This window comes from Rousettus aegyptiacus, unplaced genomic scaffold (genome assembly GCF_014176215.1).
Source record: "Rousettus aegyptiacus isolate mRouAeg1 unplaced genomic scaffold, mRouAeg1.p scaffold_m13_p_9, whole genome shotgun sequence".
NCBI classification, from domain to species: Eukaryota; Metazoa; Chordata; class Mammalia; order Chiroptera; family Pteropodidae; genus Rousettus; species Rousettus aegyptiacus.
In genome coordinates, this window is record NW_023416312.1 from 100,414,417 (window position 1) to 100,441,777 (window position 27,361).

A 27,361-nucleotide genomic window follows, 5' to 3' on the forward strand; every position below is an offset into this window, starting at 1 on the left:
GCGAAGCCCCGAAGGCTCCGCCCACTGCCGCTTTCAACCCCGCCCCCCGACGTCAAGCCGAGGCGCCAACGCCCTGGACTGGGAAAGAAGCGGCGCCCTGGGCGTGCAGGGAGGCAGGGCGGGGCCTTGGCGGGAATACGACGGGGCCGTTTCTCTAGCCCGCGCGGTCCTCCCACGTCTCTGTGGTCCAAGGAGGGGGCGGGGCCCAACCGTGGGGCCAGAACGGGGTGGAGCGCCATTCGCCCGGGCTCCGCCCCCCGCCCCTCCTCCGCCTCCTCCCCTTCCCCCGACTCGCCTCTGGGGAGGGTTGGGTGGGTGGGTGGGGATTCAGGACGGGTGGCGGAGTCACCGTCGCTTCAGCCAGGCTACGGAGAGGACGGACGCTCCCGGTGCCCCGGGAGGGGCGCCACCAGGGTAGGAGGAGGAGGAGGAGGAGGTGGAGGTGGAGGAGGAGGAGGAGGAGGTGGAGAGGAAGAAACGCCCTCCCTGCCCGAGCCCTGTTGAGGCTCTGACCCTAGGGGCTAGGAGACTGACTGACAAGTTCCTCCACTTCGCTGTCTGAAGAGGCGCGACCCTGGAGGGACCTGAGTCCACCTCACCAGGGACCCCAGCACCACCCCAGTGGCCTAGAGCAACCGTCTCTGGGACTACTGCAAGGTTTCCAGTTGCCTAGATAACGAGTCCGAGGTCAGAGCGACAACTCTTCCAGCCACCTGCCTCAACTGCTGGCTCAGGCACCAGTCCCAGCCCCCTGCGTCCAGCCCAGGTGACATGCCGGTGCTCTCCACCCCCCGGCTCTCTCGGGTGACCACGCTGAAGCGCACAGCTGTGATCCTTGCTCTCACAGCCTATGGAGCCCACAAAATCTACCCCCTGCTGCGGCAGTGCCTGGCTCCGGCCAGGGCCCCTCAGTTGCCTGCAGGCGAGTCCACACAGGAGGTCTCTGGGGCCACGGTGGCCTCAGCGACCAAGGCCGGTGTGAACCGGGTGTTCTTGCAGCGACTCTTGTGGCTCCTGAGGCTGCTCTTCCCTAGGATCCTGTGCCGGGAGACGGCGCTGCTGGTGCTGCACTCAGCGGCCCTCGTGAGCAGGACTTTCCTGTCAGTGTATGTGGCCCGCCTGGATGGACGGCTGGCCCGCTGCATCGTGCGAAAGAACCCTCGGGCCTTCGGCTGGCAGCTCCTGCAATGGCTCTTCATCGCCCTCCCAGCCACCTTCATCAACAGTGCCATCCGCTTCCTAGAAGGCCAGTTGGCTTTGTCTTTCCGCAGCCGTCTAGTGGCCCACGCCTACAGCCTCTACTTCTCCCAGCAGACCTACTACCGAGTCAGTAACATGGATGGGCGGCTTCGCAACCCTGACCAGTCCCTGACGGAGGATGTGGTGGCCTTTGCTGCCTCTGTGGCCCACCTCTACTCGAACCTGACCAAGCCGCTCCTGGATGTGGCCGTGACTGCCTACACCTTGATTCAAACGGCTCGCTCCCGTGGGGCTGGCACGGCCTGGCCCTCGGCCATTGCTGGCCTCGTGGTGTTCCTTACAGCTAACGTGCTGCGAGCCTTCTCACCCAAGTTTGGCGAACTGGTGGCCGAGGAGGCGCGGCGGAAGGGGGAGCTGCGCTACATGCACTCTCGCGTGGTGGCCAACTCAGAGGAGATCGCCTTCTATGGGGGCCACGAGGTGGGGCAGGTTGGGGTGCTTTTCTCCTGAGCATGGAGAAAAGCATGTGGCTGGGAAGCCTGGGGGGCAGGCAGTCGTGAATGGCACAGAAGGCCCAGGGGCTGGCTGGAGTTGATGCCAAAGGTGTGGGCGGGAGGCTGGGGATGGCCAGGGCTTTGGGCAGCCCAGACTTAGGCACAGAAATAGAGAAGCAGGATGGCTGGGTGGGGACTGCCCTGGGCCCGCCGCCTGCGTGCTCCAGGCCACTTCTGCTTCCTCTCCTCCTCCGTGAGGTTATCCTGGCCTTGGAGCTACGGATCCTAGCGGTTCAAGATACTAGAGCTCCTGGCTGGCCCCATTCCCGCAGCCAGCCCAGAGGAGGCTCTTGTGTCTGGGAGCAGGGATGGTGGGATGTGGCCTGTTGCCCATCCCTCCTGGGCCCCTGGACCCTTTGAAGGCCAGCGTCCAGCCGAGGTGGCCGGCCAGGCAGGCAGGCATTATGGGCATGACTCAGCCCAAGCGGAGGTTAACAAGCAGCACCCAGCACTGCGGCCGCAGGAGTGGCGGCGCTTGGCACTCCGGGTCAGTGGCTCCGCCGTCTGAGCCTGCAGGCCAGCCAGGCTGCAGGCTCAGCCGTCTCCCCAAGGCCCTGAGCGAGGGATGCTGGGCCTGGGGCCTCCACCTCAGCAGGACGCACTTCCTGCCCGCCCAGCGGTCACCCTGCCCCCGGCGCAGCCGCTCTTCCGCCTGGGTTCCCCCGGCTCAGGTCCCCAGTGGGCCGGGGCTGGGGCTGGGGCTGGGGCCGGGGCTGGGGCCGGGCTGGGGCCTGGCCGGGCAGGGCTGGGAGCCTGATGCTGGGAAAGGTTACTCCAGGCCAATGCTCCCTTTATCTCGCCCTGGCCCCTCCTCTTCCTCGTGCCTGGGGTTGCAGCTGCCTCAGGCTGTGCTCCCTGCAACTCTGGTTTCGATTCGGAGAGCTTTTTCGGGGGAGGGGTGTGATGGCATCCATCTCCTGAAGGCCTGTGTGTCCTCTCTGGGTCAGGTGGCCTCTTGCTCATCCGGCTCCAGAATAGGAGAAAAAGTGCCTGGTCTGCAGCCACAACCCCCTCTCGTCCTCTAGCACACGCCAGGGCTGCAGGGCCTTGGCAGGCAGCCGGGGCCTTGGGTGAGGCACTTGGCACATTACCCGCAGCTACATTGTCAGCCCCAGCTGGCACTCCTGCCAGCTCCCAGCACGAGTCAGGATTGCCAGGGTGCTCAGAGGAGGCACGCTCACTTCAGGAACAGAGGATTGGGCTTGAGGCCGGGCCGAACCGCACCGTGCGGAAGACCTGTATGGTGAGGGCGGAGGAGAGACCTGGCTCTTTGGGAACTTCCTCTGGGCTAGCTTCAGGAGGTAGCATGTTCACCAGGAGGATTTGCTGGCAGGGGATAAGAGGAGGTCAACCCCAGTGTGCATCCGTAGCCTATCTCTTTAGGCTTCTGCCAAAGGGCTGGAAAGCAGCGTGGGGTGACAGGTCCCCATGGGTGGGCCGATAGCCCTTATTGTGCAGGCACGTGGCTCACCCCAGTCCCACTGGCTCGTGTCCTCATGGACACTGGCCCAGGCTCAGACCAACAGGTTAGGGCAGAGGCGACTGGCTGGCTGGCAGGCAGACAGCAGAGGATTCTGTTCTTACTGAGATTTCAACCAGGAGAGTTACTTAGACATATGCACAAACACATATGCACACACAACCTCTTGTTGGCTTGAGAGCAAGGTATACTTTTCTTAATAAGCCAAAGCATCATTTACAAGAATCTGGTCCGACGGCTCTGCCAGTGTGGTCCAAATTCTACACCTCTTACTACCTTCAGATGTGTGAGCTCGGGCAGGTCACTTTGTCTTTCTGGGCTTCTGTAGTGTCCTACTGTACAATGGACATTAGAATACAGGTGCAGTGGCGTGTGGTGAGAACCAAATGTAGAGTCAGGTGTGAGAGCAGTTGGCAAAGGACATGGTGCCAGGCCGGGCAGCTGTTGTCAGTCAGAGGTGGGAAGGCAGAACTGCAATGTGCGCTCCTGTGCTGAGCCAAGGAAGCCATGACCCAATAACCACCTTGCTATGACCACCCGGCACCCCCAGCTCTCCCGCCTCTTTCTCTCCCACTCCTTTCCTTTCTCTCTCTTCTCCAAGATGGCCGATGGTGGCCAGTGTGAGAAGAGGGAGGGGTGGAGAGGGCAGGGGAGGCCCACCTCACTGCTGAGCCGTGGGCTACAGCCCTCAGCTGGCTTACTGTGATGCTGAGGGCCAGGCTCAGGGGCAGGGCTGCCATTAGGGAGCGAGGCCTGCGGGCCTGGCCAGGAAGCATTCCCTCCAGGTTTCAGTGGGAGAATACAGTGGCAGTTTCTCACCCAGAGGAACCCTGGGAAAGGTAGGGAGAGGCAGGGTCTAAGTAGGTCTAAGTAGATTGTTGAACCAAGTTCTTCAAAACGAAGTACTGCCTTTTACTTTCCTGTACTGCCCTTTGCTGGGTTCAGGTTAGTCCCCAGCAGGTACCCAAAGAAATGGGCAAGATGGCTGCCTTTGGCCCATGTCAAAAAGCTGCCCAGGACAAAGAAAAAGTCATGGCGAGTGCCTCAATCCCAGAAGTAGTGGATGGGAATGGGCCTTGGCAGGTGGGGGGCAGGAGTCTCTTCCTCGCTGCCACAGTACCCCAGTGCCATGGCATCAGAGAATCCCGCGCCACCCCCCTCGCCCCTAGTTTGAGATCTGTCCACTATAAACGTGGCCCGGTCATAACCCCCAGCTCTCAACCTTGTCATGGCCATCAGTTGGCATGGCATGTGTGTGTGCATGCCCACAACACTTGGGGCCTCTTGCTGTCACCTCCACGGTAGTTACCATGTGACCTCTCAGGCTCTCTCTGTCGCCCCCTTCCCTGGCAGGTGGAGCTGGCCCTGCTAAAGCACTCCTACAAATCCCTGGCTTCGCAGATCAACCTCATCCTGCTGGAGCGCCTGTGGTACGTCATGCTAGAGCAGTTCCTCATGAAGTACGTGTGGAGCGCCTCAGGCCTTCTCATGGTGGCTGTCCCCATAATCACGGCCACAGGCTACTCAGAGTCAGGTGAGAGTCAGCCCCTTTCACCGCTGGGGCCTTAAGGCCCAGCCGCCTCCCTCGAGGTCACCAGAGGTCATGCTCTCCCTTGTTGCCTTTCACCCTGCATGAGTCTCCCCTTTACAGCATCTCAGCTAAGCCCGGGGACTGCGACTCAGGAGCACCGCATGCCCCCTCACCGGGCACACGTACCCTCGCCCACCTTTACCTGTCCTCTGCTCAACTGTGACTCGGAAGTGGGAGGATGGGGAAGCACTTGGAGCAAGCCCCTCATCCCTGGGTCTTGGCTCTCCCACACCTCGAACAGTTCTAGCAGGTTGCAGAGGCAGGAGACCTCTGCCCCAAGGCCTGGGGGCAGGGGGTCCGGAAGCCTGTTCTACCTGTAACTTTAGCCGTCGCATCATCTGAATTCCCATTTTGTTCCTCTACGGTTTTGCAACACATTCATTCCATCTTCAGTCTTTTCGTGCTTGCCCTTTCACAGGTTGCAGCATGCGTGCGCACTGAGAACATTCTCGGTTAATTGATGGCTTCTCGCCCTCCTGGCCCTTAGAATACCTGGAACTCAGAGACCAGCCCCAGCTGATGGTGCCGATGTACCCCAGTGTCAAGTCCGCTTTCCCGTGTTTTTATACTTGGCAATTGCTTTGTCGCGCGGATGCCTGTTTAAACCCAGCCCTTTGTTTGCGTATTTCTCTTCTCACCAGCCCTTTCCTCCAGATAGGCATCTTTCAGAAGTGTTTTTCTGCAAGGCTTTCGTCATGGGCACTTCGCAATTATTTTGCTGCCTGAAAATGTCTCTATTTTACCCTCCCACCCTGAACTAAAGATTACCTGGATATGGGAGTCCAGGTGGACAGTTATTTGCTCTCAGCCCATTGAAAATAGTCCATTATCCCTGCTGGGAAATCTGCTTGTTATCAGCTCAAGGTCCCTCAGCAGCAGGCATTGTCCCTCTGGCTAGTTACAGACTTTCTTGCTCTGGTATTCTGAGTGTTTGCCTGTGGGTTTCTGTTTATCCTGCTTGAGACTCATCATATGGCCTTAGAATATTCAGATTTTTCCATCATTCTGAAAATTCTCAGCTCTTACCTTTTCATTCTTTTTTTTTTTTTGTCTTGGTTATCTTTTCAAGTATTGTATCATTTTTATTACTTTACTCCTCGCTTCTGGAACTCCTGCTGGATACGTGGGGGCCTTCTCCCCCTCTGCTCTGTGGTTCTCCTACTCACTTCACTATTTCTCATCCGGCACCACATGTGCTGAAGCCTGAGAGATTTCTTCAGATCCTCCTGTTCACTCATTCGCCAGTTTTCTCTTCAGCTGAGTCTAACCTGATTTTTTTTTTTTCAAATTTTCAGTGACTATTTCTATCAAGTTCTATTTGATTCTCCTTCAGATAGAAATTTTAAAATAGATTATTCAAATAGAAATTTCAAACTGTTTTGACAAGCGTCTGATTGCCTCATCTTTTCGAATGCTCCTTTTATGCTGTATATCATATTAATGATACTTATTCCACAGTCTCTATCCAGCTGTTGGGTTATCTGAATTCTTGAGGATCTAAGCCAGCTTGATCTTCCATCTGCCAATCATGGTAGATTCTTTCCTTGTGGGTTTTGCAACCAGACTTTCTTGGAAACCCTATGTACTTAATTGTACCTAATAGGAAGGTACAATTGCCTACAGCCACAAAAACTAAGGTACTGGCCTGAGTTTTGGCCAAGCACTCCTGGAATTAACCACTTGGAAGCCAGTTTCACGTTAACGTCTCAGCTTGGGGACGAGGGGTTCCTGAACTTTGAGGCGATATTCATTTGCACCCCAGACACATAATTACAAAATCTTAGAGGAGACCTTTGGTTCCTGGGCCTGGAGCTCTGGCTACATGACCTGTCTTCTGGTCTCTGGGGATTTCACTGGTGCACCTGGCTGCTGGCTCCTCTGCGGGCTCCTGGGAATTTGCCTCACTTCCCTACGAGCAGGGCTCTGCTTTCAGAGGTGTTCCGTGTGATGTAGTCCAGTGGGAAGAGGGTTGTCTTTTATGTTTAGAGAGAGAGATCCTGACTCGTTTCAGAACCAGAAGTCTCTCTGATTCTCTCCCTATTGGTGGTTCTACCTTGGGGCTTCTGTACCCTCAGCTGTGTGTCCCTCTCTGGGTGACCCCCAGAGAAATGATCTAATTGGAGGGAGGTGGTTACTTTCTACCAATGGTCCTACATAAAGGGCGGCTCTGATTTAGGCACTGGTACCACACCTAGTCAGCACACTTGGTCCAGAGGATAGGGATGGACCCATGAGGAAACCAACCCGCGGTTTCTGTGAGGAACTGCCTACAGCCACTTCCCCCTGTACCTGGCACTGGGCACAGCTTGGCCTATCTGGTCTCCAAGGCCTCTCTCTCCTCTGAAGTCCTAGGACTTTTTGGAACCTCTGCCATGCTAGGCTTCCTGAGCAATTAAAGAAGCATGAGCTCCTGTCCCCAATCTCATGGCCCTTATAGTCAGTTACCTGTGAAAATGTGAGATGCTCCTGTCTCTATTGGTCTCTTCACTTCCATCTTACTGACCTTGTTATTCCCCCAAAACACCTCAGGGCCTTTGCGCATGCTCTTCCCGCTGCCGGGAATACTGTTACCTCCGAGGTCCCGTCCTCCTCTGTCAGAGTTTCCATTCACAGGTGCTTTCTAGGTAAGGCCTGCCCTGCCCATCACCCTGCCTCTGTCTTCCCAAGCACTGAATACCTTATCTTCCCAAGCGTTCCTGCTCTCCCAAGCACCGAATACCTTATCTATTGCACTTAGCTATCTGGCTTATAGTCTCTCTTCCCCTCTAGATTGAGATCTCAATGAGGCCTGGATTTTTGTCTGTTTTTTCCCTGCTCTGGGTGCTTCAAGGAGGCTGAGAACCCTGAGGGCTGGTGGGAGGAAATAGGCACTTATCAACTGGAGAAGATTTAGATGCCTCTGCCCTTCCAGCCTGCTGGCCCTGCAAGGGTGGAGGGCCCAGGGGAAGGGCGGCCTCCTGCGCACAGCCGCTGGGTGTACTGCTCTGAGGCCCTGGTCTTAGCTGCCTGAGAGCAGTTGGTTTCATCTCCAAGAAGGTGCCAGCCATTGCCAGAATGCCCTGTGCACCTGCAGACCCTTTCCTTTAATGTGCAGTCACTGTCTAGCTCTCAGGATATCCTGGGAAGAGGGCTTGTGTCCACTTGCTTGTTTGGGACTGTGTCCCTGGGGGCACAGTGAGAAGGAAGGTCCAGGACCTTAGACTGGGGATGAACAACCCCCCTTCCTCGCTCAGTCCCCTGGATTCCTGGGCCGGGCTGCAGGACATGGCGCAAGCGCTCTGGCCAGCCATCACATCCCCTTTCCACCTCACACTGCACCTGAGCTGCTCTGGAGGCCATGTGCCCGAAGCCAACTTCCTGTCCCTTCCTGCCCTACTGCCACCATACCCCTGAGTCCCCTCCCTCAGACCAGCATGTGCCCCTGGACAGAGCCCTTCCCACTTCAGCCTCAGGAGCCCTGGCTTCCCCTGAAACCCCCAGTGGGTGCTGCTCGCTCCCCCATATCCAATACCCTCAGAATCGGCATTCCCCTTGCTCCTCCTCACCATTTCCTGAACATTCCTCGTGTAAAAGCCCTACCCCTCTGGGGGTTCCCAGGGTCAAGGGAATCAAGGCCATTGACAAGAGAGGGTTGAAGTGAGTGGCCACTGGGCACAGACTGAGACAGCAAAGCGAGTCAAGATAGAAGCAAGCTCTGAGAAGAAGTCAGGATGTGGAGGATCGCTGTTTCCATGGAGACCACTGGAGGAGAGGAGGGAGAAATAGGGGCAGCAGCAGAGGTCTAAAAGTGGGCAGTCATTCTTTCTTTCTTTATTTTTATTTATTTATTTATTTTTAGGCGCGACAGCCCTTGGTTGACCTCACAGATTACAAGGACCTCGTTAGCTTACAATCTCTCTTTTTTTTTTTTTTTACACCTACAGCACCTGGTCTTCCTAGTACTAACCAGGCCCGACCCTGCTTAACTTCCAAGATCAGATGGGATCAGGCTTGTTCAGGGTGGCATGGCCGTAGACAGGCAGTCATTCTTGAGAAGCTCAGGGGTACAACAGCTCTGGGCATTAGAGGACGAGGTACAAGTATGGCCCCAGAGGGGCTACTATGGATAGTACACAATACAGGGTGGGGGTTCTCTAGGGGGAAGGAGCCGGGTGAGCCAAGAAAGAAAGCCAAGTGCCTAATGGCTCATTTTTATCCTTGTTATTAAGATGTAATTAACATACCATACAATTCAGCCTTTTAAAGTATTGAATTCAGTGGTTTTTTAATATATTCACAAAGTTGCGCAACAATCACCAGCATCTAAGTCCAAAACATTGTCATCACCCCAAAAAGAAGGCTCAGACCCATAAAAGTCACTCCCTAGCCCCCACCTCCTGGCGTCCACTAATCTCCGTGTCACTATAGACTTGCCTCTTATGGACACCTCATCTAAATGGAATCACACAATATGTGGCCCTTTGTGACTGGCTTCTTTCACTCAGGAGAATATTTTCAAGGTTCATCCACATTGCAGGATGAATCAGTGCTTCATTCCTTTTGTTGGCTGAAAAATATTCCATTGTATGTGTCCCACAATTTCTTTATCTCTTCATCCATTGATGGACATGTGGGTTGTTTCTACTTTTTGGCTGTTATGAATAATGCTATGATCACTTATGTGCAAGTGTCTGCATAGACATATTTTTTTTTCTCCTGGGCATATACCTGGGAGTGTAATTGCTGGGTCATATGGTAACTTTATATTTAACTTTTCGAGAAACTGGAACTGTTTTCCACAGGCGCTGGAGCATTTTACATCCCTCACCAGTGGTGTACAAGGGGTCCAGTTTCTTCACTTCTCCACCAACATTTGTTATCTCTTTTTAATTCTAGCCCTTCTAGTGGGTGTGAGGTGGCATCTCATTGTGGTTTTGATTTGCATTTCCCTGACGACTACTGATGTCGAGCATCTTTTCATGAGCATGTTGGCCATCTGTATGTCTTAGATATACAATAGAAATGTCTATTCAGATCTTTGGCCCATTGTCTAATTGGATTGTTTATCGCTTTGTTGTTGAATTTTAAAAGTTCTTTATATATTCTACATACTAGCCCCTTATCAGATATATGACTTTCAGGTATTTCCTCCCAGTCTGTAAGTAGTCTCTTCACTTTCTTCATGATTTTCTTTGGTGCCTGAAGGTTTTTAATTTTGATAAGGCTCATTTATCCATTTTTCTTTTGTCGCTTGTATTTGTGGTGTCATATCTAATAGCAGGTCACGAAGATGTAACCCCGCTTTCTTCTAAGAGTTTGTAGTCTTAGTTCTTATATGCAGACCAGTGCTCCCCTCGGAGTTAGTTTTTGTGTATGGTGTGGGGTAAAGGTCATTTTTTTTTTTTTGCATGTGGATACTCATTGGTCCCAGCACCATTTGGTGGAAAGACTCGTGTTTCCTCCAGCGGGTCAGTTTTGACTTTCCACTGTCTCCATCCCTCCCCTCCACTGTGCTCCCAGATACGGAGGCTGTCAAGAAGGCGGCCTTAGAGATGAAGGAGGAGGAGCTGGTGAGCGAGCGCACAGAAGCCTTCACCATTGCCCGAAACCTCCTCACGGCTGCTGCAGACGCCATTGAGCGGGTCATGTCGTCCTACAAGGAGGTAACCCCCACAGCGTCCACCCCTGCCTTGCCCCCATCCCACCTGCAATGGGCAGGGGCTGAGCCAGGGCCTCCCTTTCCGCAGGTGACAGAGCTGGCAGGCTACACAGCCCGGGTACATGAGATGTTCCAGGTATTCGAAGAAGTCCAGCACTGCCGTTTCAAGAGGCCCGGGGAGCCGGAGGATGCTCAGGCGGGGTCCGGGGCCGTGGTCAGGTCTGGTGTTCGTGTGGAGGGGCCCCTGAAGATCCAAGGTAAGGGCATCCATCCTACAGAGGCTCCCTCCCCCACCCCGATCCCTGCCCTCCCACTGCAGGCATCTCCCAGTGCCACCTGGAGGGCAGGATCTTTGAGCTGTGTCCCCAGGGAGGGCTTCCTTCACAGAGCAGTCGCTACTGGCCAGTCTACTCACTGCCCAGCTCTTTTCGGGTGCCCTGACTGGGATTTCTCTTTGCAAAAGAGGGGCACATGGTCCTTAAGTGGGGAGGTCACTTATCCAGGTGGGCAGGAAGAGAAAGTTCAAGGCTACAGCAGGGGCCCAGGTGTTGAGGAAGAGAGCCTGCAGTGTCTGAGCTGCCATTAAGGTGGCGCCAGGAGGGGGCGCTGCAGGGCAGGACTGGGCTCCACGCTTTGGGTTCTGGAAAAGAGAAGTGGCTTTGCCCCTCCCCCTCCCAGAGCACAGCACCAGATACTGGGGAGTGGGTTGGCTTCTGGGAAGACCTACTGTACTCCCAAGGGGCCTTGGACCACACACTGGCATGCTGTTGTGGGGTGGGGGGGCACGTGGAACTTACCAGAAGGCAAAGGGAGTGCTGCTCCTCCTTCTCTTCCTTTGTGTTCTCTTCAGGCCAAGTGGTGGATGTGGAACAGGGGATCATTTGTGACAACATCCCCATCATCACGCCCACGGGAGAAGTGGTGGTGGCCAGCCTCAACATCAGGGTAAGTCAAGTGGGCTGAGCTGGGCTGGGCTGAGCCATGGGGCCCAGGGCCTGGCCTTCTGTATTTGTAAGCCCCAGCCCTTGGCATCCAGCCTGCCCGTGTTATCAGTAGCCATCATCCCCGTATCTACGTGGCAAGTGGGCTAAGGTCAAGGCGAAAGGCCTCTGACTATTAGGTGTGGGTAATGGAGACAGAGCTGATAAAAGAGACTCATGGTTACCAGGATTGGCCAAGAGTCACTGACAGTTCCTTGCCCTATTGTCACCAGCCCCATCCCTACCCTACCCCAGTCCTGCAGAAGCCCAGGACTGGGGAATCTGCTTCAACTCCAACTGCCCTAGGAAAGATTGCCCTCCACCCACTGGGCTTGGGGGCCCACACACCCGCTTCAAGGAGCCCCCGGTGGTGGTGTGTGTGCTAGATGCAGCCTGGCCCCCCGGAAGGACTCTCAGCCAAACTTATACAGGTCATCTTTGGAAAGGAAGCCCTAGTGGCTGACATCCACCTGTGTCCCCAGTCAGGGCTTTGGACAGGGTTTGGGAGTGACGGAGTGAAGGGGCAGCCTGTAGGGTCAGAGGAAGAAGTGAGAAGAAGTCATTTATTCATTTTACTCATTTATTCATTTAACCAATATTCTCTGAGCTCCAGGCTGGGCACTGGAAACCAGAGGTAAAACAGGGAGGCCCCTGCCCTCTGGGAAGCCCCACTCTGGGGTGCTCTAAAGCATTACAAAGGTCCCCAATTAAGCAGCTGTTCAGGGTCCAGTGGGGGCCATGGGAAGGGTAGTCACCATCCCTGGGGGAAGCAGAGGTCATGTGAAGCTCCACCCCAGAGCCTCTAGGGAGGCGGACGGCGTGATGAAGGCCTCCTGCAGAAGGCGGGTGGGAAAAAGGCAACGGAGTGGCAGGAGCTGAGGGGCCTCGGGGCCAGGTCCTGCAGGGGCCATGTGCGCCTGGCCCGGGAGCCGCGTGGGCAGGAGCCGTGGCCTGGCAGGGAATAAGCGGAAGAGGCGAGCGGAGGGGGCAGTGCCTGGGGCTCCTTTCCTTGATCTGCTGAGAGGGACCCTGGGAGCCAGTTGGAGGCTAGGAACATGTCATTACCCCAGGTCCCCAGGTAGCACAGGACAGTGGTGTGATCCCCATCTATCCCAGCAGTGGTCACTCTTGGGGTTTAGGGGGAACTACCGATGGCCCGTTTATCCAAGGCGGATGGTTTCCAGGCAGCCCAACTAGGCAAAGACCAGCGGCCCTGGTGAGCAGGGGAGCAGAGCAGCTGGGCGGGAAGCAAGGCCATGCGAGGAGGGGCTAACTGGGGCGGAAGAGCCGGTGTGGGGGCTGAGCAAGAGCTCCGGCCTGGTGGAGCTGAGCTCTGGGGCCGGGAGGTGTTGGGGAAGGTGGGGGTGAGAAGGGCGGCAGGAGGGATGCAGGGAAGGAGAGGAGGGAGGCAGCCATGGCGCCAGCTGAGGGCCGAGGCAGCTCTACCGGGCCCGGCACCAGAGGAGCTTTGTCACACGTCTGGATGGGGGAGATCCAGACGATGGCAGTGGAGTCTCTTCCAGGTCCGGGGGCCGGAAGTCCAGGCCAGGGTGTCTCCCAGGGCAGTGGGAGAGAATCCGTTCCAGGTCGTCCGAGCTTCTGGTGCTCGCCGGCCGTCGGGGTACTCCTTGGCTTCACTTCTGTCTCGGCCTCTGGCCTCACATGGCGTTCTCTTATGTACATGGCCGTGTCCAAATGGCCCCTTTTTATAAGGACACTAGTCACATTGGATTAGAGGTCACCCCACTCCAGGAAGACCTCATCTAAATTGAACTAATTACATCCATAAAGACTCTGCTTCCAAATAAGTTCACATTCTGAGGTCCTGGGGGTTAGGACCCCAATACATGAATTTTGGGGGACACAGTTCAACCCGTAACACTGACCGAGGTGAGCCAGGGACAGCCTTGCGTGGGCTGCACTCATAGATCTTCTGAGGGCCACGGAGGCCGGTAGGCAGGCGAGGACGGCAGTGTCCCAGCCTCTGACCCCTCCTTCCCACACCCCCAACCCTGCAGCTCGGCTGGCCTTTTTCCATCAGCCAGTGGGCATCATGTGATTGGCTAATTGTGAAGCCTGAGGCCCTTGACACTGAGCCTGAGGGTCACAGTGGCATCTCTGTGGTGCCCTAGCACCTGTGGGGACAGTGAGAGGGCCATGGCAGGCAGCCAGAGTTTACTGTCCACCTAGAACTCTAAACAAAGTGCCAGAACACTTGAATTCCCAGTGAGGTGGGATGGCGTGGCATGGGGGGGTGACATTGACTTTCCGGGGCATACATCCCTCCATGTGTCTGTGGCAGGATGGGCCCTCCTCTTGCTGGTCCCATGCTCTCCTTGTTATGTGTCGGGGCTTTAGGGTATAGGCTGGAGCCCCAAACAGGCATTCAACTGGGGCTCTGGATGCCAGGCCCCATTGCCTTGGCCCTGCTGTCCCTACCCACCGGCCTTGGGGTGCACCTGGGTGCATGCCGCTGTCAGAGGCTATCAGGAAGGCCACAGGTGAGAGGAAGAGGGCCCATGTGCCCCCCGGTACCATGGCACTGCCTCCGCAGGTGGAAGAGGGCATGCACCTGCTCATCACAGGCCCCAATGGCTGCGGCAAGAGTTCTCTGTTCCGGATCCTTGGCGGGCTCTGGCCCACATACGGCGGCGTGCTCTACAAGCCCCCGCCCCAGCGCATGTTCTACATCCCTCAGAGGTGAGCAGCGCAGGGGACAGGGTGGGAACCAGGGTCCCCGCCCCTTCCGACCTGTGGAAACCGACACCCAGGAGATGGCAGAGCTTGGGGCCTTAGGAGAGGGACAGTGAGATGCTGCCCCCAGCATCTTGGGGCCTCCCAACCTGGTGACTTTACAGCTGTTTGGTGTGCACATTGGGGGCCATGTATCTGTGTGTGCGTGTGTGTGTGTGTGTGTGTGAGAGAGCATGTGCACACATGTGCTGTGCGTATGAATGCATGCATGTGCATGCAGGGCGAGTGAGTGGGTCTGGTGTACATAGAAGGGTGTGAGTGCTCCCTGGAGCACTTTCTGGCAGGGGTCCGTGGCCTTAGAGTCGGCACTGTCTCCAGCAGCCAGTGCCCATGGCGTAGCCCACACAGGCACGGGGCTGGCCCTTCCCTCAGTGGACACACAGCTTTCCCACAGGCCCTACATGTCCGTCGGCTCCTTGCGCGACCAGGTGATCTACCCAGACTCAGTGGAGGACATGAGAAGGAAGGGCTATTCGGAGAAACATCTGGAAGCCATTTTGGACATCGTGCACCTGAACCACATCTTACAGCGGGAAGGAGGTAGGGGGTTAGGGCGTCTCACCTCTCAGCCCTAAGGACTGAGCCATCCATCAGGGATCCTGCTGCCAGCCCTGTCCCTGCCTCCCTCTTAGCCCCCTACATCCAGAAGGCCAAAGTGCTAGGTACCCTGAGAGGCAGGCTTAACAGGGCAGACTGACCGGAAGTGGGTGGCCCAGGCTTCCCAGGCCTGAGTGAGGTGGAGAAGGGAATCTAGGCATGTAGGCAGGGGCCGTCCAAGGGGCAGGGGGCTCGCTGTCTGGCCGGATGCCCTCTCCAGGTTCTGGGGCTGGGGGCAGGGAGGCCCTGAGAGGGAAGGAAATCCTTGGAAGGCTTGAAGCAGGGAAGCGACAGGTCAGTTTCGAATTTCATCAAGAGGACAGACCGAGGGGCGTGGCGTGGGCAGCGCAGCCAGGGAGGAGCAAGCACAGGCCGTCGCTCACAGGGCCTGGAGCAGAGGTGGAGGGGATACCCCGCTTTCTGGCTTGAACCTGGGGGTGCTGTCCCCTGAGAAGGAGCGGAGGAAGGGACAGGCAAGGGAAGGCATTGGTCAGGGGCTGACCTGGTTTGTCTGCGAAAACCCGAATACCCGATGGGTGGAGGTGAGGAGGAGAGGGCGGAACCCAGGGCGGGGCCGAATTGACTTTCTTAGTGAAATCTGAGCGGCAGACTTCCGCTTCCTGCCGGCCCCCCACACACACACACACACTTAGGGGCAGCTTGACCCTGAGCAAATCCCTCATCCCTTGAGACTCTCCACCTGTAGGAGACAGGTACCAGTCCTCCCTCAGTGCCGGCATTAAACGAAGTCACTCCTGCGGACTCTTCCCAGGTGTGATGGCTGCACAGAAGGATCGGGGCCCACCGTAGTGACTCACTTTAACTCGATTGCCTCTGTGAAGACCCCTTCCGCAAACAGTCACCTTTTGAGGTCCTAGGGGTTAGGAATCCCTCATATCTTCTTTTAGAGGGGACACAATTCTGGTCCCAACTTCTTTTTGACTATTAACCTATCACCTACAGACATACAAGTACCCAGAGCACTCAGACCCAGAGGTTGGCCTTCTCCAGAGTCAAACGTGCCATCTTCCACTGTCGTTTGTCTCCCTAGCCTCTCCTAAGTGACCCCAGGTCCTCTCGCCATGCTCACTATACCCAGCAAGCCTGGGCCTGGGCCATTGTTGAATTGAGCAGAGCCCTTTTGTCCCCTGCCCAGGTTGGGAGGCCGTGTGTGACTGGAAGGATGTTCTGTCGGGGGGCGAGAAGCAGAGAATCGGCATGGCCCGCATGTTCTACCACAAGTGAGTGGGCTTTCCAGGGTGCTAGGGCTCCCGCGGGCACTGGTTACTCTCCAAGCAGCTCAGCGCGCATGCTCTCTCGGGCTGCCTCAGGGGAGAACAGTACCATTAGGAGGCCCCTTCCCGGGCCCCAGCAGGGATTGGCCCACAAAGGGTAAGGGCTTGGGGACAGGCCAGGGTGTCTGGAGGGTCCACAGCCTTGTCTACTTGGCCCCTACTCCCAAGGCCCAAGTACGCCCTTCTGGATGAATGTACCAGCGCTGTGAGCATCGATGTGGAAGGCAAGATCTTCCAGGCGGCGAAAGATGCAGGCATCGCTCTGCTTTCCATCACCCACCGCCCCTCCCTATGGTAGGTGCCCTCCCTTTCTGCCTGGAGTTCAGGGGAGGGTGCGCCCTTCCCGCATTTGACGCCCCCATGACTTTGCAGCTGGGGAGGGGATGGTGCCACCATCAGAGGGGCAGCGGGCCCTGGCAGGCCCAGCAAGTGTCTTCTGCTGAACGGCCTCCTTCCCATCCCTTTCCTGGCCCAGGAAGTACCACACGCACTTGCTCCAGTTTGACGGGGAGGGCGGCTGGAAGTTCGAGAAGCTGGACTCGGCCACCCGCCTAAGCCTGACAGAGGAGAAGCAGCGGCTGGAGCAGCAGTTGGCGGGCATCCCCAAGATGCAGCGGCGTCTCCAGGAGCTCTGCCAGATCCTGGGCCAAGGCCCCAAGGTCCTCCAGGGTGCCGACATCTGACGGGGCCATGGCTCCAGGCTTTGGGCCCCTGCCCCTCACTGAGCCCTCGGATCATATGAAGGAAATAGCGCCTGTCCACCCACTCGCACCCAGCCCTACCCAAGGCCCACCCTGCATGGCTCCCCGTCTTCCCAGGCCTTGCGGCCACCGGCCTGCCCTGCCTAGCAGACTGCCCGTGAAACCGCGTGCCCGACCCCCACAACCCTGCCCTGGGGCAAGTACACACGGAAGGTCCTACCCTGCTGCTCACCCCAACCCTGCCCCTTCCTTGCCCCACCATACTGTGACCTGGGCAGGGTGGCTGAGTCCTTTCTTTGGGGAGCGGGATAGGGGTAGGAAGTGAGCCCCAGCTCACATCACTACGCAGTCTGTGCTGAGCCTCGGCATTTATGGGGCACTGCCCCTCCTAAGACTGAAGTCCTCCTCATTTCCTCCTTTTCGGTCCCTTGGAGACCGCATGGTCCATCCCTCTGTTGCCACCAGCCAGGTGGCCACCAAGACTCCCGTCCCATGGGACGTCCTTCCTGCCATAGAAACGGCCAAACGGGACCCACGGCCAGACAGGGCCCCTTGTCTTCCTCTTGTCCCTGCCAGTCATCCCGAAGAGCCTTCGGGAGAAAGCATTGCACAGCATTTCTTAGCAAGTGATAATAAGAATGTACTCCCTATCCGTTTTGGCCCCCACAACCTAATTTATTGGATTCCCGTTTGTAGCATCCTCTATTGCCGATGTGAGCACCCTGCTAGCAGGGGAGGTGACCCAGGCTTCGGTCCTTTCACCTGTGTCCCAGCCTCAGCCAGCCCTGGCCGGCCTGTCGCCCCACCAGCCTACACTGCCAGCTGCCACCAGGGGGGCCCAGGCCAGCCAGAGCGGGGGATGGAGCTGGTGCTTCCCGGAGTGTAGACACCAGTGTTCCCAGCTCAGTGCCAAAGAGGGGTCAGCTGGGGAAACTGTGTCTGCAAAGCCAGCCCCTGCCCGAGAGGGAGACCCCGCCACCGCCGTGTGCCTTTCAGGGGAGCCCTCAGCTCTTGGGGCGGGGAGCCTCCCTCAGTCCTTCAGTAAAAACCTCCCATGGAAAGTGCATTCCTGCCTCCTGGCCTCTTCCTCTGGCGTGGCTTCGGGGAGAGACGGGGAGGGGCAACAGAGTGTCTGGAGAGGGGAAGGAATAACCTCAGCCCACACCCCACGCCTGACGACACAGCTCAGCACATTCTCTGGCCGACATGGCGGTGGGGACGTGGCTTGAGCAACAGTATCTCACAAAAATATTGGCTGAGCCCAAATACGATTCTGGGCCAAGCCTGGAATCAGTGCTGGGACGGGGAGGAGGGGCCCACTCCTCGGTCTCTGCGTGAGGAGCTTCTGGAAGGAGACTGTGGGAAAATCAGCAAGCTGCAAAGTGGGCTGATGGCAGGGGGGTGAGAAGGAGAGAGACAGGGAGGAAAAGGGTCCTGACCTGGCCTGGCAAGGGACAGCAGGCAAAAAGTGGTTCTAGATCTTCCGGGAGACGAGAACGCTTGAGCTAAGGCCCAGGGATGAATCAGGAGCAAGATGTGGGATGTCGATGCTGAGCACAGGCGAATGGAGGGGCCGGGGCCGTGCTAAGGAGCCAGGACTTACTTGGGAAACGAGGAGAAGCCGCTGAAGAGTTTTCAGCAGGATGAAAAACACATGGAGTTTCGCTCAGAGCAGGCTGTGTGGAGGAGTGTTTGCAGGAACGCGCACTGCTAGAAAAAGAATGAAGTTCTGACCCACACTACGACATGGCTCAACTGCAAAGACACGATGCCAAGTGAAAGGAGTCGGTCACAAGAGACACATGTCGTATGAGTCCACTCATAAGAAGTGTACGGAACAGGCAAATCCACAGAGGCAGAAAGGGGATCAGTGGGTGTCAGGGGCTGGGGACGGGGGAAATGAGTACAAGGTTTCCTTTGCGGGTGGCAAAAACGTTCTGGAACTATAGAGGTGATGGCTGCACAATATCGCGAATGCATTAAATGCTGCGGATTGTGCACTTTTTAAAAGAGTTAATTTTATGTGCCATGAATTTCACCTCAAAAAGCAGATAATAGATTGCTTGATGATAGAAAGATGGTAGATGATTGACAGAGGCTGATACAGAGAGAGGGGGGAGAGAGGCGTGCGTCAGTGTGCGCGCCGCTCAGAGCGGCCCACACAAGATGTGCTGAGGCCTGAAATCCTGGACGGATTAGAGAGATTACAAGAAAGTCGCCACGAGCATCGGACTCTGGGAGGAGGGGAGGAGGAGAGTCAAGGTGACCCCTGGGTTCTGGCCTGGGTGGCCGCCAGGTGGGTGACGGCACCCTTCACTGAAGGAGGTTGGAGAGAAGGTGTCGCCTGACGGTCACTGCTGAGCATTTGGCCAGGAGAGCATACAGCTTGGACGAGCTCCAGTCTGGAGGTCCTCTGAGGGGCCATTGGTCAGCAGAGAGGCAGGTGGTGATTGAAGATCCGTGTAGACAGCCTGGGGAGGAGGGGCTTGGGAGACATGATTCGTTCCTGATCCCAGGAGTAGTGCATCAGAAGGCGGGAGGTGTTCCTCCATCTCATCCCAAGATCATATAAATCATCCCTACCTGATCACAAATCAATCCTTCCTTCCTTCCTTCCTTCCTTCCTTCCTTCCTTCCTTCCTTCCTTCCTTCCTTTCTTCCTTCCTTCCTTCCCTCCCTCCCTTCTCTCTCTCTCTCTCTCTCTCTCTCTCTCTCTCTCTCTCTTTTGAAACTTAAATAGCTGGAATGGTTCTGAGCTCTCCCACCAAACCCCAATTGATACAGGTGGAAAGAGACAAACCTGGCAAATGCTGTTCAAAGTGTAGTGAAGAGAACATTGGAAAAAGCAGACCTCAGTGCACACACAAATCATTAGGAATTAAAGAGGTCGCTGCACAATGATTAAAGAAAGAATGCTTTCGGAGTGTTAGACGTTCTGAATGCGTGTGTGCCTGCCTGATGACAGAGCCTAAATGTATGTCAAACAAAAAAGTAACAGTAAAAGGGATAATTCATAAATCAGTAAATTCACCACAATAAATTCCACCACCTCTCACTGCAATTGGCAGCTCAAGCAGACAAAACTAACAAGAATATAGGGAAAATTGAACAAGCTTGATTAACGGACATCCCAAAACTAGAGACTACACATTCTTTTCGAGCTCACCTCAAACATTTACTAAGACTCACCTAGGCCGCAAAACAAATCTCAAAAAATACTAAAAGAATTGATATCACGCAGATCATGTTCTCAAATTGCAATAGAATCAAATCACAAATCGATAATAAAACTAAAATTAAGTCGCTCCATATCTTTGAAAATTTAAATTTACAAGTTTAAATTTAAAAAATACACTTCCAAATAATTGGTCCAAGAAGAATTTTAATGAAAATCTAAAAACAAAACTGAACAACAATGAAAAAACTGCACATGAAAACTTACGGGATGTAGCTCAAGCAGTACTTAGGAGGAAATGTATGGCCTTAAAATGAATAAGATGAGCACGAACTCAAGAAGTTAGAAAAACCACAATAGAATAAACCCGAGAGAATAAAAGGAAGGAAATTGCAAAGGAAGCAGAAATTAATGAAATGGAAAAAGCAAGATCGATAAAACAAAAAGTTGATTTTTTTGAAATTAGTAAAATAGGCAAGCCTCTGGCAAGAATGAAAGGAGAGAATATATGAATAAACGATGCTTGGAAGAACGAGAGAATAATCACAGACCCAACAACCATTTCCAGCATAATGGGAGACTTTGGGTTAAGCGTAGAAGCTTGAAAACCCGTGTGGTCCCTGCTTCTCAAAACACAGCAAAAGCGATAGTAAGGGAATGACAATTGTAAAAAGGAATAAATTCACCAAAGAAAGTAAGAGGGGTGCCTACCAAGAAAATTTGGGAAGCTAGAAAGCAGATGGAAGAGTAATAACTGATTGAGGAGACCAGAGCAAACTTTTAAAACAGCTGCAGGAGGAGGCCAGCAGTGGAGACTGCTTTGCACATGAATTGGAGGCACTAGATATATCAGAAGAAAAAAATGCGTGACGACGTACCGAATAGGAGAAGATATTTGCCGATGATATATCTAACAAGGAGTTAGTATCCATAACTTATAAAGAACTCATACAACTCGACACACACACACACGAAACAATCCGATTAAAAAATGGGCAGAGGACCTGAATAGGCATTTCTCCAAAGAGGACATACAGATGCCAATAGACATATGAAAAGATGCTCAAGGTCACTAATCATCAGAGAAATGCAAATTAAAACCACAATGAGATATCATATCACACGTGTCAGAATAGCTATGATCAATAAATCAACATAGGAGTGTTGGCAAGGATGCGCACTGTTGGTGGGATTGTAAATTTGTGCAGCCGCTATGGAAAACAGTTTGGAGGTTCCTCAAAAAATTAAAAATAGAACTACTTTATGACCCAGCAAATGCACTTCTGGGTATTTATCCAAAGAAAACCAAAACGCTAATTTGAAAAGATATATGCGCCCCTATGTTTACTGAAGCAACCTAACTGCCCATCAATAGACAATTAGAGAAAGAAATTGTGCTACATATATACAATGGAATATTACTCAGCCATAAAAAAACTCACCATTTGTAACAACATGGATGGACCTAGAGGGTATTATCTAAGTGAAATAAGTCAGACAGAAAAAGACAAACACCATATCATTTTACTTATATGTGGAATATAAGCAACAAAATAAACCAACAAACAAAACAGAAACGGACTCATAGATACAGAGAACAAACTGGCGATTGCCAGATGGGAGGTGGGTTGGGGAGCTGGATCAAAACGGGGAAGGAATTAAGAAGTACACATTGGTAGTTACGAAATAGTCGCAGGGTTGTGAAGTACGCCATAGGGAACATAGTCAATAATATTGTAATAACTATATACAGTGCCAGGTGTGTGCTGGACTAATCAGGGGGATCACTTTGTAGATTGCGTAATTGTCTAACCACTATGCCGTGCATCTGAAACTCATATAAAATAATAATGAATGTCAATTCTAATTCAAAAATAACTTTTCTTAATTGCAAAAAAAAAAGAAAGAAAAATGTGTAGGGGTGGTGGAATAGAAAGATCAAAAAGCTGCTAGATGAAATATATTTCATGTAAAGCTACAGTGAAGTATCCTTTTATTCCCACTGATTGGGAGAAATTGAAAAGTGTGACAATACCAAGTGTCGTTGATGCTATGGAGTAGCAGGAAGACATACACCGCGGGGTAGGAGTAAGGGGGATGTAAACTGGTACAATCACTTTGGAAAACAATTTGGCATTCTCTAGTAGAGTAGAAGACATGCATATTTATGACCTAACAACATCACTGCTGAGCACGCCCTAGAGAAAGTCTTTCACAAATACATCAGATTGCATGCACAAATCATTCAGGGTAGCATTGTTTATAATAGGCAAAAGCCAGAAACAACCCAAATGTCCATTAACGAGAGAATAAATGAACTATGTTAGAGTCGTATAATGAAAAACTATTCATTAATAAAACTGAATCAACTACAGCTATATGCATCGACTTGAATTATGTCATAAATGTAGTACAGAATGAAAGCAACAAGCTACAGAAAAATGCATCCAGTGTAATTCTATTGATGTAAAGTTCAGAAAATACAAAACTAATATATCATTTAGAAATAAGTCATATTTGGGACAAGTATTAAAAAAAGCAGGTAAAGGATGGCAGTCGCCTCTGTCAAGGGAGGAAGAGAGTACACGGGGACTTCAAAGGCATTGGGAATGTTGTCCCCTCGCCGGCACTGGGGACATATATGTCGTACTTTTATCATCATTCTCTAAACAATTCATATAAATTCTGCATACTCTTTTGTATGTATAGGTTGTAAAAGATGCAACTGCCATTTTTATAGGTCTAAATAGCTGAATATTAAGGTATATCGTCTGGTTTTGGACTTTCAAATTTCATAATAATAAAATAAAACCAAAAGACTTTATGCTGATAAATTTGAAACTTCGATGAAATGGATATATTCCTAGGAAAATCTTGTTTAACCAGAATTGACTCGAAATTCAATTTTTCATCCTAAAATTCAAACGGAATCTCAAGGGAACCCAAATATCTAAAATGATTTAAAAAAAATTGGGACTCACACTTTCTAATTTCAAAGCATTACAAAATTACAGGAATCGAACCAGTGTGGTACTGACATGAAAATGGACAAAGAGACAAATGGAACGGTATAGAGAGCCCAGAAATGAATCCTCACATATATAGTAAAATGATCTTTGACCATGAGGCCAAGACCATTCAATGGGAAAGGACAGTCTCTTTGTCAAATGGTGGTAAGAAAACCGAATATTCACATGCAAAAGAATGAGTTAGACCCTTATCTCACATCATATACAAAAATCAACTCAAAATGAAGTAAAGACCTAAATGTAGTAACTAAAACTATAGAACTTCTAGAAGAAAACATAGGGGAAATCTTCATGACTTTGGACTGGGCAATGACTTCTTCCAAATGACATGAAAAGCATAGGCAACAGAAGCAAAAGTAGACAAATGGGACTATATCGAACTTAAAACTTTTGTGCACCAAAGGACATAATCGACAGAGTGAAAAAGCCTCCTATAGAATGGCAGAAAATATTTGCAAATCATATATCTGATAAGTGGCTAATATCCAGAATATATAGAGAACTCCTCCAACTCAACGACAAAATAAAACAAATTACTCGATTAAAAAATAAAGGAGTTGAATAGACATTACTTCGAAGATGATATACAAATGACCAACAAGCGTATTAAACGATGCTCGACATCACTAATCATAGAGAAGTGTAAATAAAAACCACGATAAGATACCATCTCACACCCATTAGGATGGTTACTATTTTTAAAAAGTATCAACTTTTGGCAAGGATGTGGAGAAATTAGAAGCCTTGCACACTGTTGGTGGGATTATAAAATGGTACAACTGCCATTTTTTTCATCAAAAGATTAAAAAAAAAATTACCGTAGGATCCAGCAATCCCACTTCTACGTGTATAGCTAAAAGAATTGAAAGCAGAGAGACTCGCATATCCATGTTCATAGTTGCACTATTCACATTAGCCAAGAGGTACAAGCAACCTAAGTGTCCATTGACTGATGAATAAATAAGCAAAATATGGTCTGTCCACACATTGGAATAGTATACCACCTTAAAAAGGAAGGAAATCCTGTCACATGCTACAACATGGGTGAACCTGGAGGACATTATGCCAAGCAAAATACGACAGTCACAAAGAATAAATACTGTGTGATTCTACTTATATGAGGTATTCAAAGTAGTCAAATTCATAGAGACAAAAAGTAGAAGGGTGAGTGCCAAGGGCTAGGGGGAAGGGGGGAAAAGAATTCTTTAATGAGTATAGAGTTTCAATTTTGCAATGTGAAAAAGTTCTGGAGAACTGTTTCACAATGCAAGTGAACTTAACACAATTGGACTGTACATGTAAAAATGGTTAAGATGAAAAACATAAAAATAAAAATGAATTTTTAAATACAAATAAAAAAAATAAAAATGCTTAAGATGATAACCTTGTTTTCTGTATTGTTTGCCACAATAAAAATATTGACTCAAAAAGAAATAGAAAACCCGAACGGTCCCATAATTTTTAAATTTTTGGATCAGTAGCTTAACATGGATGGATAGAAGGGTAGAGGCTGCAGAAGCAAAGGCATAGATAGTTGTATAGATGAATTCTATTGAAACTTCAAGGAATGGATAACCCCTCTCTTTGATAAACTGTTTCAGGAGCAGAAAAAAAGGGAATGCTCCCCTAATGCATTTATGCATTTTATGATGTCTTGATACCAAAATCCAACAAGGATTATACAAGGAAAAAACATATATATATATATATATATATATATATATATATATATATATATATATATATCTGAACCAAACCAGAACTGTGTATGAATAAAATACACCATAACGAAGTTGAGTTTAACCCAGAAAATGCGAGGGTGGTTTACCATTAGAAAATCTATTAATGTAATTTACCACATTAACTGACAAGACAAGGAAAATCTTGTCATCTCTTCAGTGCATTCAGAAAAAAAGCGTTTGATAAAATTTAACATACAGCAAACTAGGACTAAGAGGAAACATCCTTGATCTCATGAAAGCGTCAACCAAACACCCCCTGCAAACACTGTACATTGAGGACGTTGTCTTTTGCCTCCATCCAATGGTGTACTGTCCAAGGAAGTAAAGAAAGGGAAAAAAAACATAGTTGAAAGGATTGGAAGAGAAAAAACAAAACGGTCATTACTGGCAGATGACACCAAAAAAAAAAATCCATAAAAGGAACCCAGAAAGAATTATCGGACTTAATACGAGAGTACAAGGTTGCTTCAAACAAAATCTGTACACAAAAGTCATTGTGTTTCTATATACCGGCAACGCAATCAGAAGATGAATTTTTTTAAAAAGATAGCATTGATTATTATATAGTGGCACCAAAAAGCAAGTCCCTAGTAATAAATCTAACAAATGATGTGCAAATTTTTTAGGGAAAGTATATTGAAAGGATCTTAATAGAGAGATATGTTATGCATGGGGAAACTCAATATTTCAGAGACAGATAGTCTCCAAAGTGATTCGAAATTCAACAAAGTCCCCCATTTACCCCTTCCAAAAAAAATCCCACCAGAGTTTTTCCTGATACTTAACACTCTGTTTTTTTCTTAAACTTCTAAGGATAACTAAAGGGTCTAGAATAGGTGAGATGAGGAGCAACAAATGAAGGGGGAAGAACAAGGAGAAAAAAGAGAAAGACAAAATTGAAGACTTGCTTTAATGCCGGAGCCGCCGGCAGAGATCAAACGGCGCCTAAAAGAGGGGGGTGAAGCCTCAGAAAAAAGAAGACAGGAAAGCGCTTGGGGGGGGGCATACAGTCACTGCTGCAGCCCCGAGTTGATTTAGCACAGCCTTTATGGAAGTTTTTGGATACAATAGCAGAGTACGATAGCAAAGCACAGAGTACAATGGCAAAGCACAATGTACATTACCATAGGAATGCTGACATTTACATAAGTTCCTCTATATCCTTCCCTCAGGGTATGAACATCCTTTTCTGGGCTGTAAAACATTCCGCTATCTTAAGAGGATTTCTTTAGGAGTCAAACCTCCCCTCCAGGGTCAGTAACGTTTAACTCCACACCCTGCTTCCTAGAACCATTGTTTAAGCAGTCTCAGCAGCTGCTTCATGGCTATCAGCTACCTGACTTCTTCAGTGTCTCTTAATGGCTCCCGACACTTTAATGCTTTAGTAGGTACAACATAGTAGACAAGGAAACCCAAGGGACAGGAGGGAGAGCCAAGTCCACGTGGGCACGGGACTCAGCATATGACCATGGGCTCACAGCACATCCATGCGGAAGGATGGGCTGGGAAGATAAATGCCCACGTAGGAAAAGGTTAAACATGACCCCTACTTCATGCCACCCCCAAAGAAACCCATTCTAGATGGATTAGGGACCTGAATGTATAAAAATCTATAAAAATATTTGGAAAAGAGACACAGGAGAAAATCTCTATGCTCTTGGGTAGGAAAGGATTTCTTCAACTAGACAAAAATGACAAAGCGTAAAAGAGATCAATAAATGCATTCTATTCAAATTAAGACTTGTTAATCAAATGATGCTATAAGCAAACTGAGAAGACGAGTAATGGGCAGTAAGAAGACATAACATACCAAGGACTGGTATCTAGAATTATAAAGAATCCCTCAAAATAGTAAGGAAAAGACAACTTACATAGAAAAATGGGCAAAGACACAGATCAGGCATTTTGCAGAAGAAGAAACACGCAGAGGCTCGACATTACTAGCAGTCAGGGAATGCCAATCAAAAGCCCAGCAAAGCATCACCACTCCACGGCCCTTGTATTGACAGAACGTGCTAAGTACTAAGTAAAAACACTAAGTGTAAGTGTTGGCAAAGATGTGGAGAAACAGAAATACATGTCTAAAGAATGGCAGGGGGAATGTTGCACGGGACAACAGCTTGGAAAGCGATTCCTCCTTGCCTGGAACCCTATGATCCAGCGGGTCCCCTTCCAACACCTAGAGAACCTCGCACTCGGCAAGGAGACAGCATCAGGACACTCAGTGCAACACCGCTGGTGGCTCAGGACAGAGGAGGCCATCTTCCCACCCTTCACAAGGCCACCAATAACTGGCTGAATGACCGATCCACATGGATCGGCACCGATACATCTCTGAGGACAGGGGGGAGGGGAGGAGCCACCTGCAGAAGGAAACCTACAGCCCGACTCCCTTTCTACAAGATGTGAAGGCTCACAAAACCAGGGAAGGTCCTGCAAGGATGCCACCAACTTCAAACCAGGAGCTGCTTGTCATCTGCTTGGGAGGGGTGGAAGGGGCCCTTATGAAAAAAAGTATACTGCAAAGTGGGTTCCATAGTGTCATGGTTAGCACTCTAGACTCTGAAAAATTGTATCGCCTGGGGATGGATTTATTTTCTTCTGTGGAAAGGTAGGAAAAATGCT

General features: G+C 51.2%; 1 protein-coding gene and 1 pseudogene across 1 annotated transcript; one reads left to right on the top strand and one right to left on the bottom strand.

The window, feature by feature from the left end:
- Positions 1-436: 436 nt before the first annotated feature.
- Positions 437-17,856, top strand: ABCD1 (ATP binding cassette subfamily D member 1). Its single transcript, XM_016134123.2, has 10 exons — positions 437-1,680; positions 4,588-4,768; positions 10,325-10,467; positions 10,552-10,720; positions 11,314-11,408; positions 13,998-14,143; positions 14,592-14,737; positions 15,951-16,035; positions 16,258-16,383; positions 16,565-17,856. Exons 1-10 carry the CDS (start codon positions 772-774, stop codon positions 16,770-16,772), a joined length of 2,208 nt encoding a protein of 735 aa, XP_015989609.2. The 5' UTR covers positions 437-771; the 3' UTR covers positions 16,773-17,856.
- LOC118607922 lies at positions 8,740-8,841 on the bottom strand (annotated as a pseudogene).
- Positions 17,857-27,361: the final 9,505 nt, after the last annotated feature.

Bases quoted from the DNA above. Each gene is read 5' to 3' on its own strand.
- ABCD1 (XM_016134123.2), top strand. From the start codon at position 772: ATGCCGGTGCTCTCCACCCCCCGGCTCTCTCGGGTGACCACGCTGAAG. The intron at 1,681-4,587 runs GTGGGGCAGGTT...CTTCCCTGGCAG, and splicing joins CCTTCTATGGGGGCCACGAG to GTGGAGCTGGCCCTGCTAAA. The intron at 16,036-16,257 runs GTGAGTGGGCTT...CCTACTCCCAAG, and splicing joins GCCCGCATGTTCTACCACAA to GCCCAAGTACGCCCTTCTGG.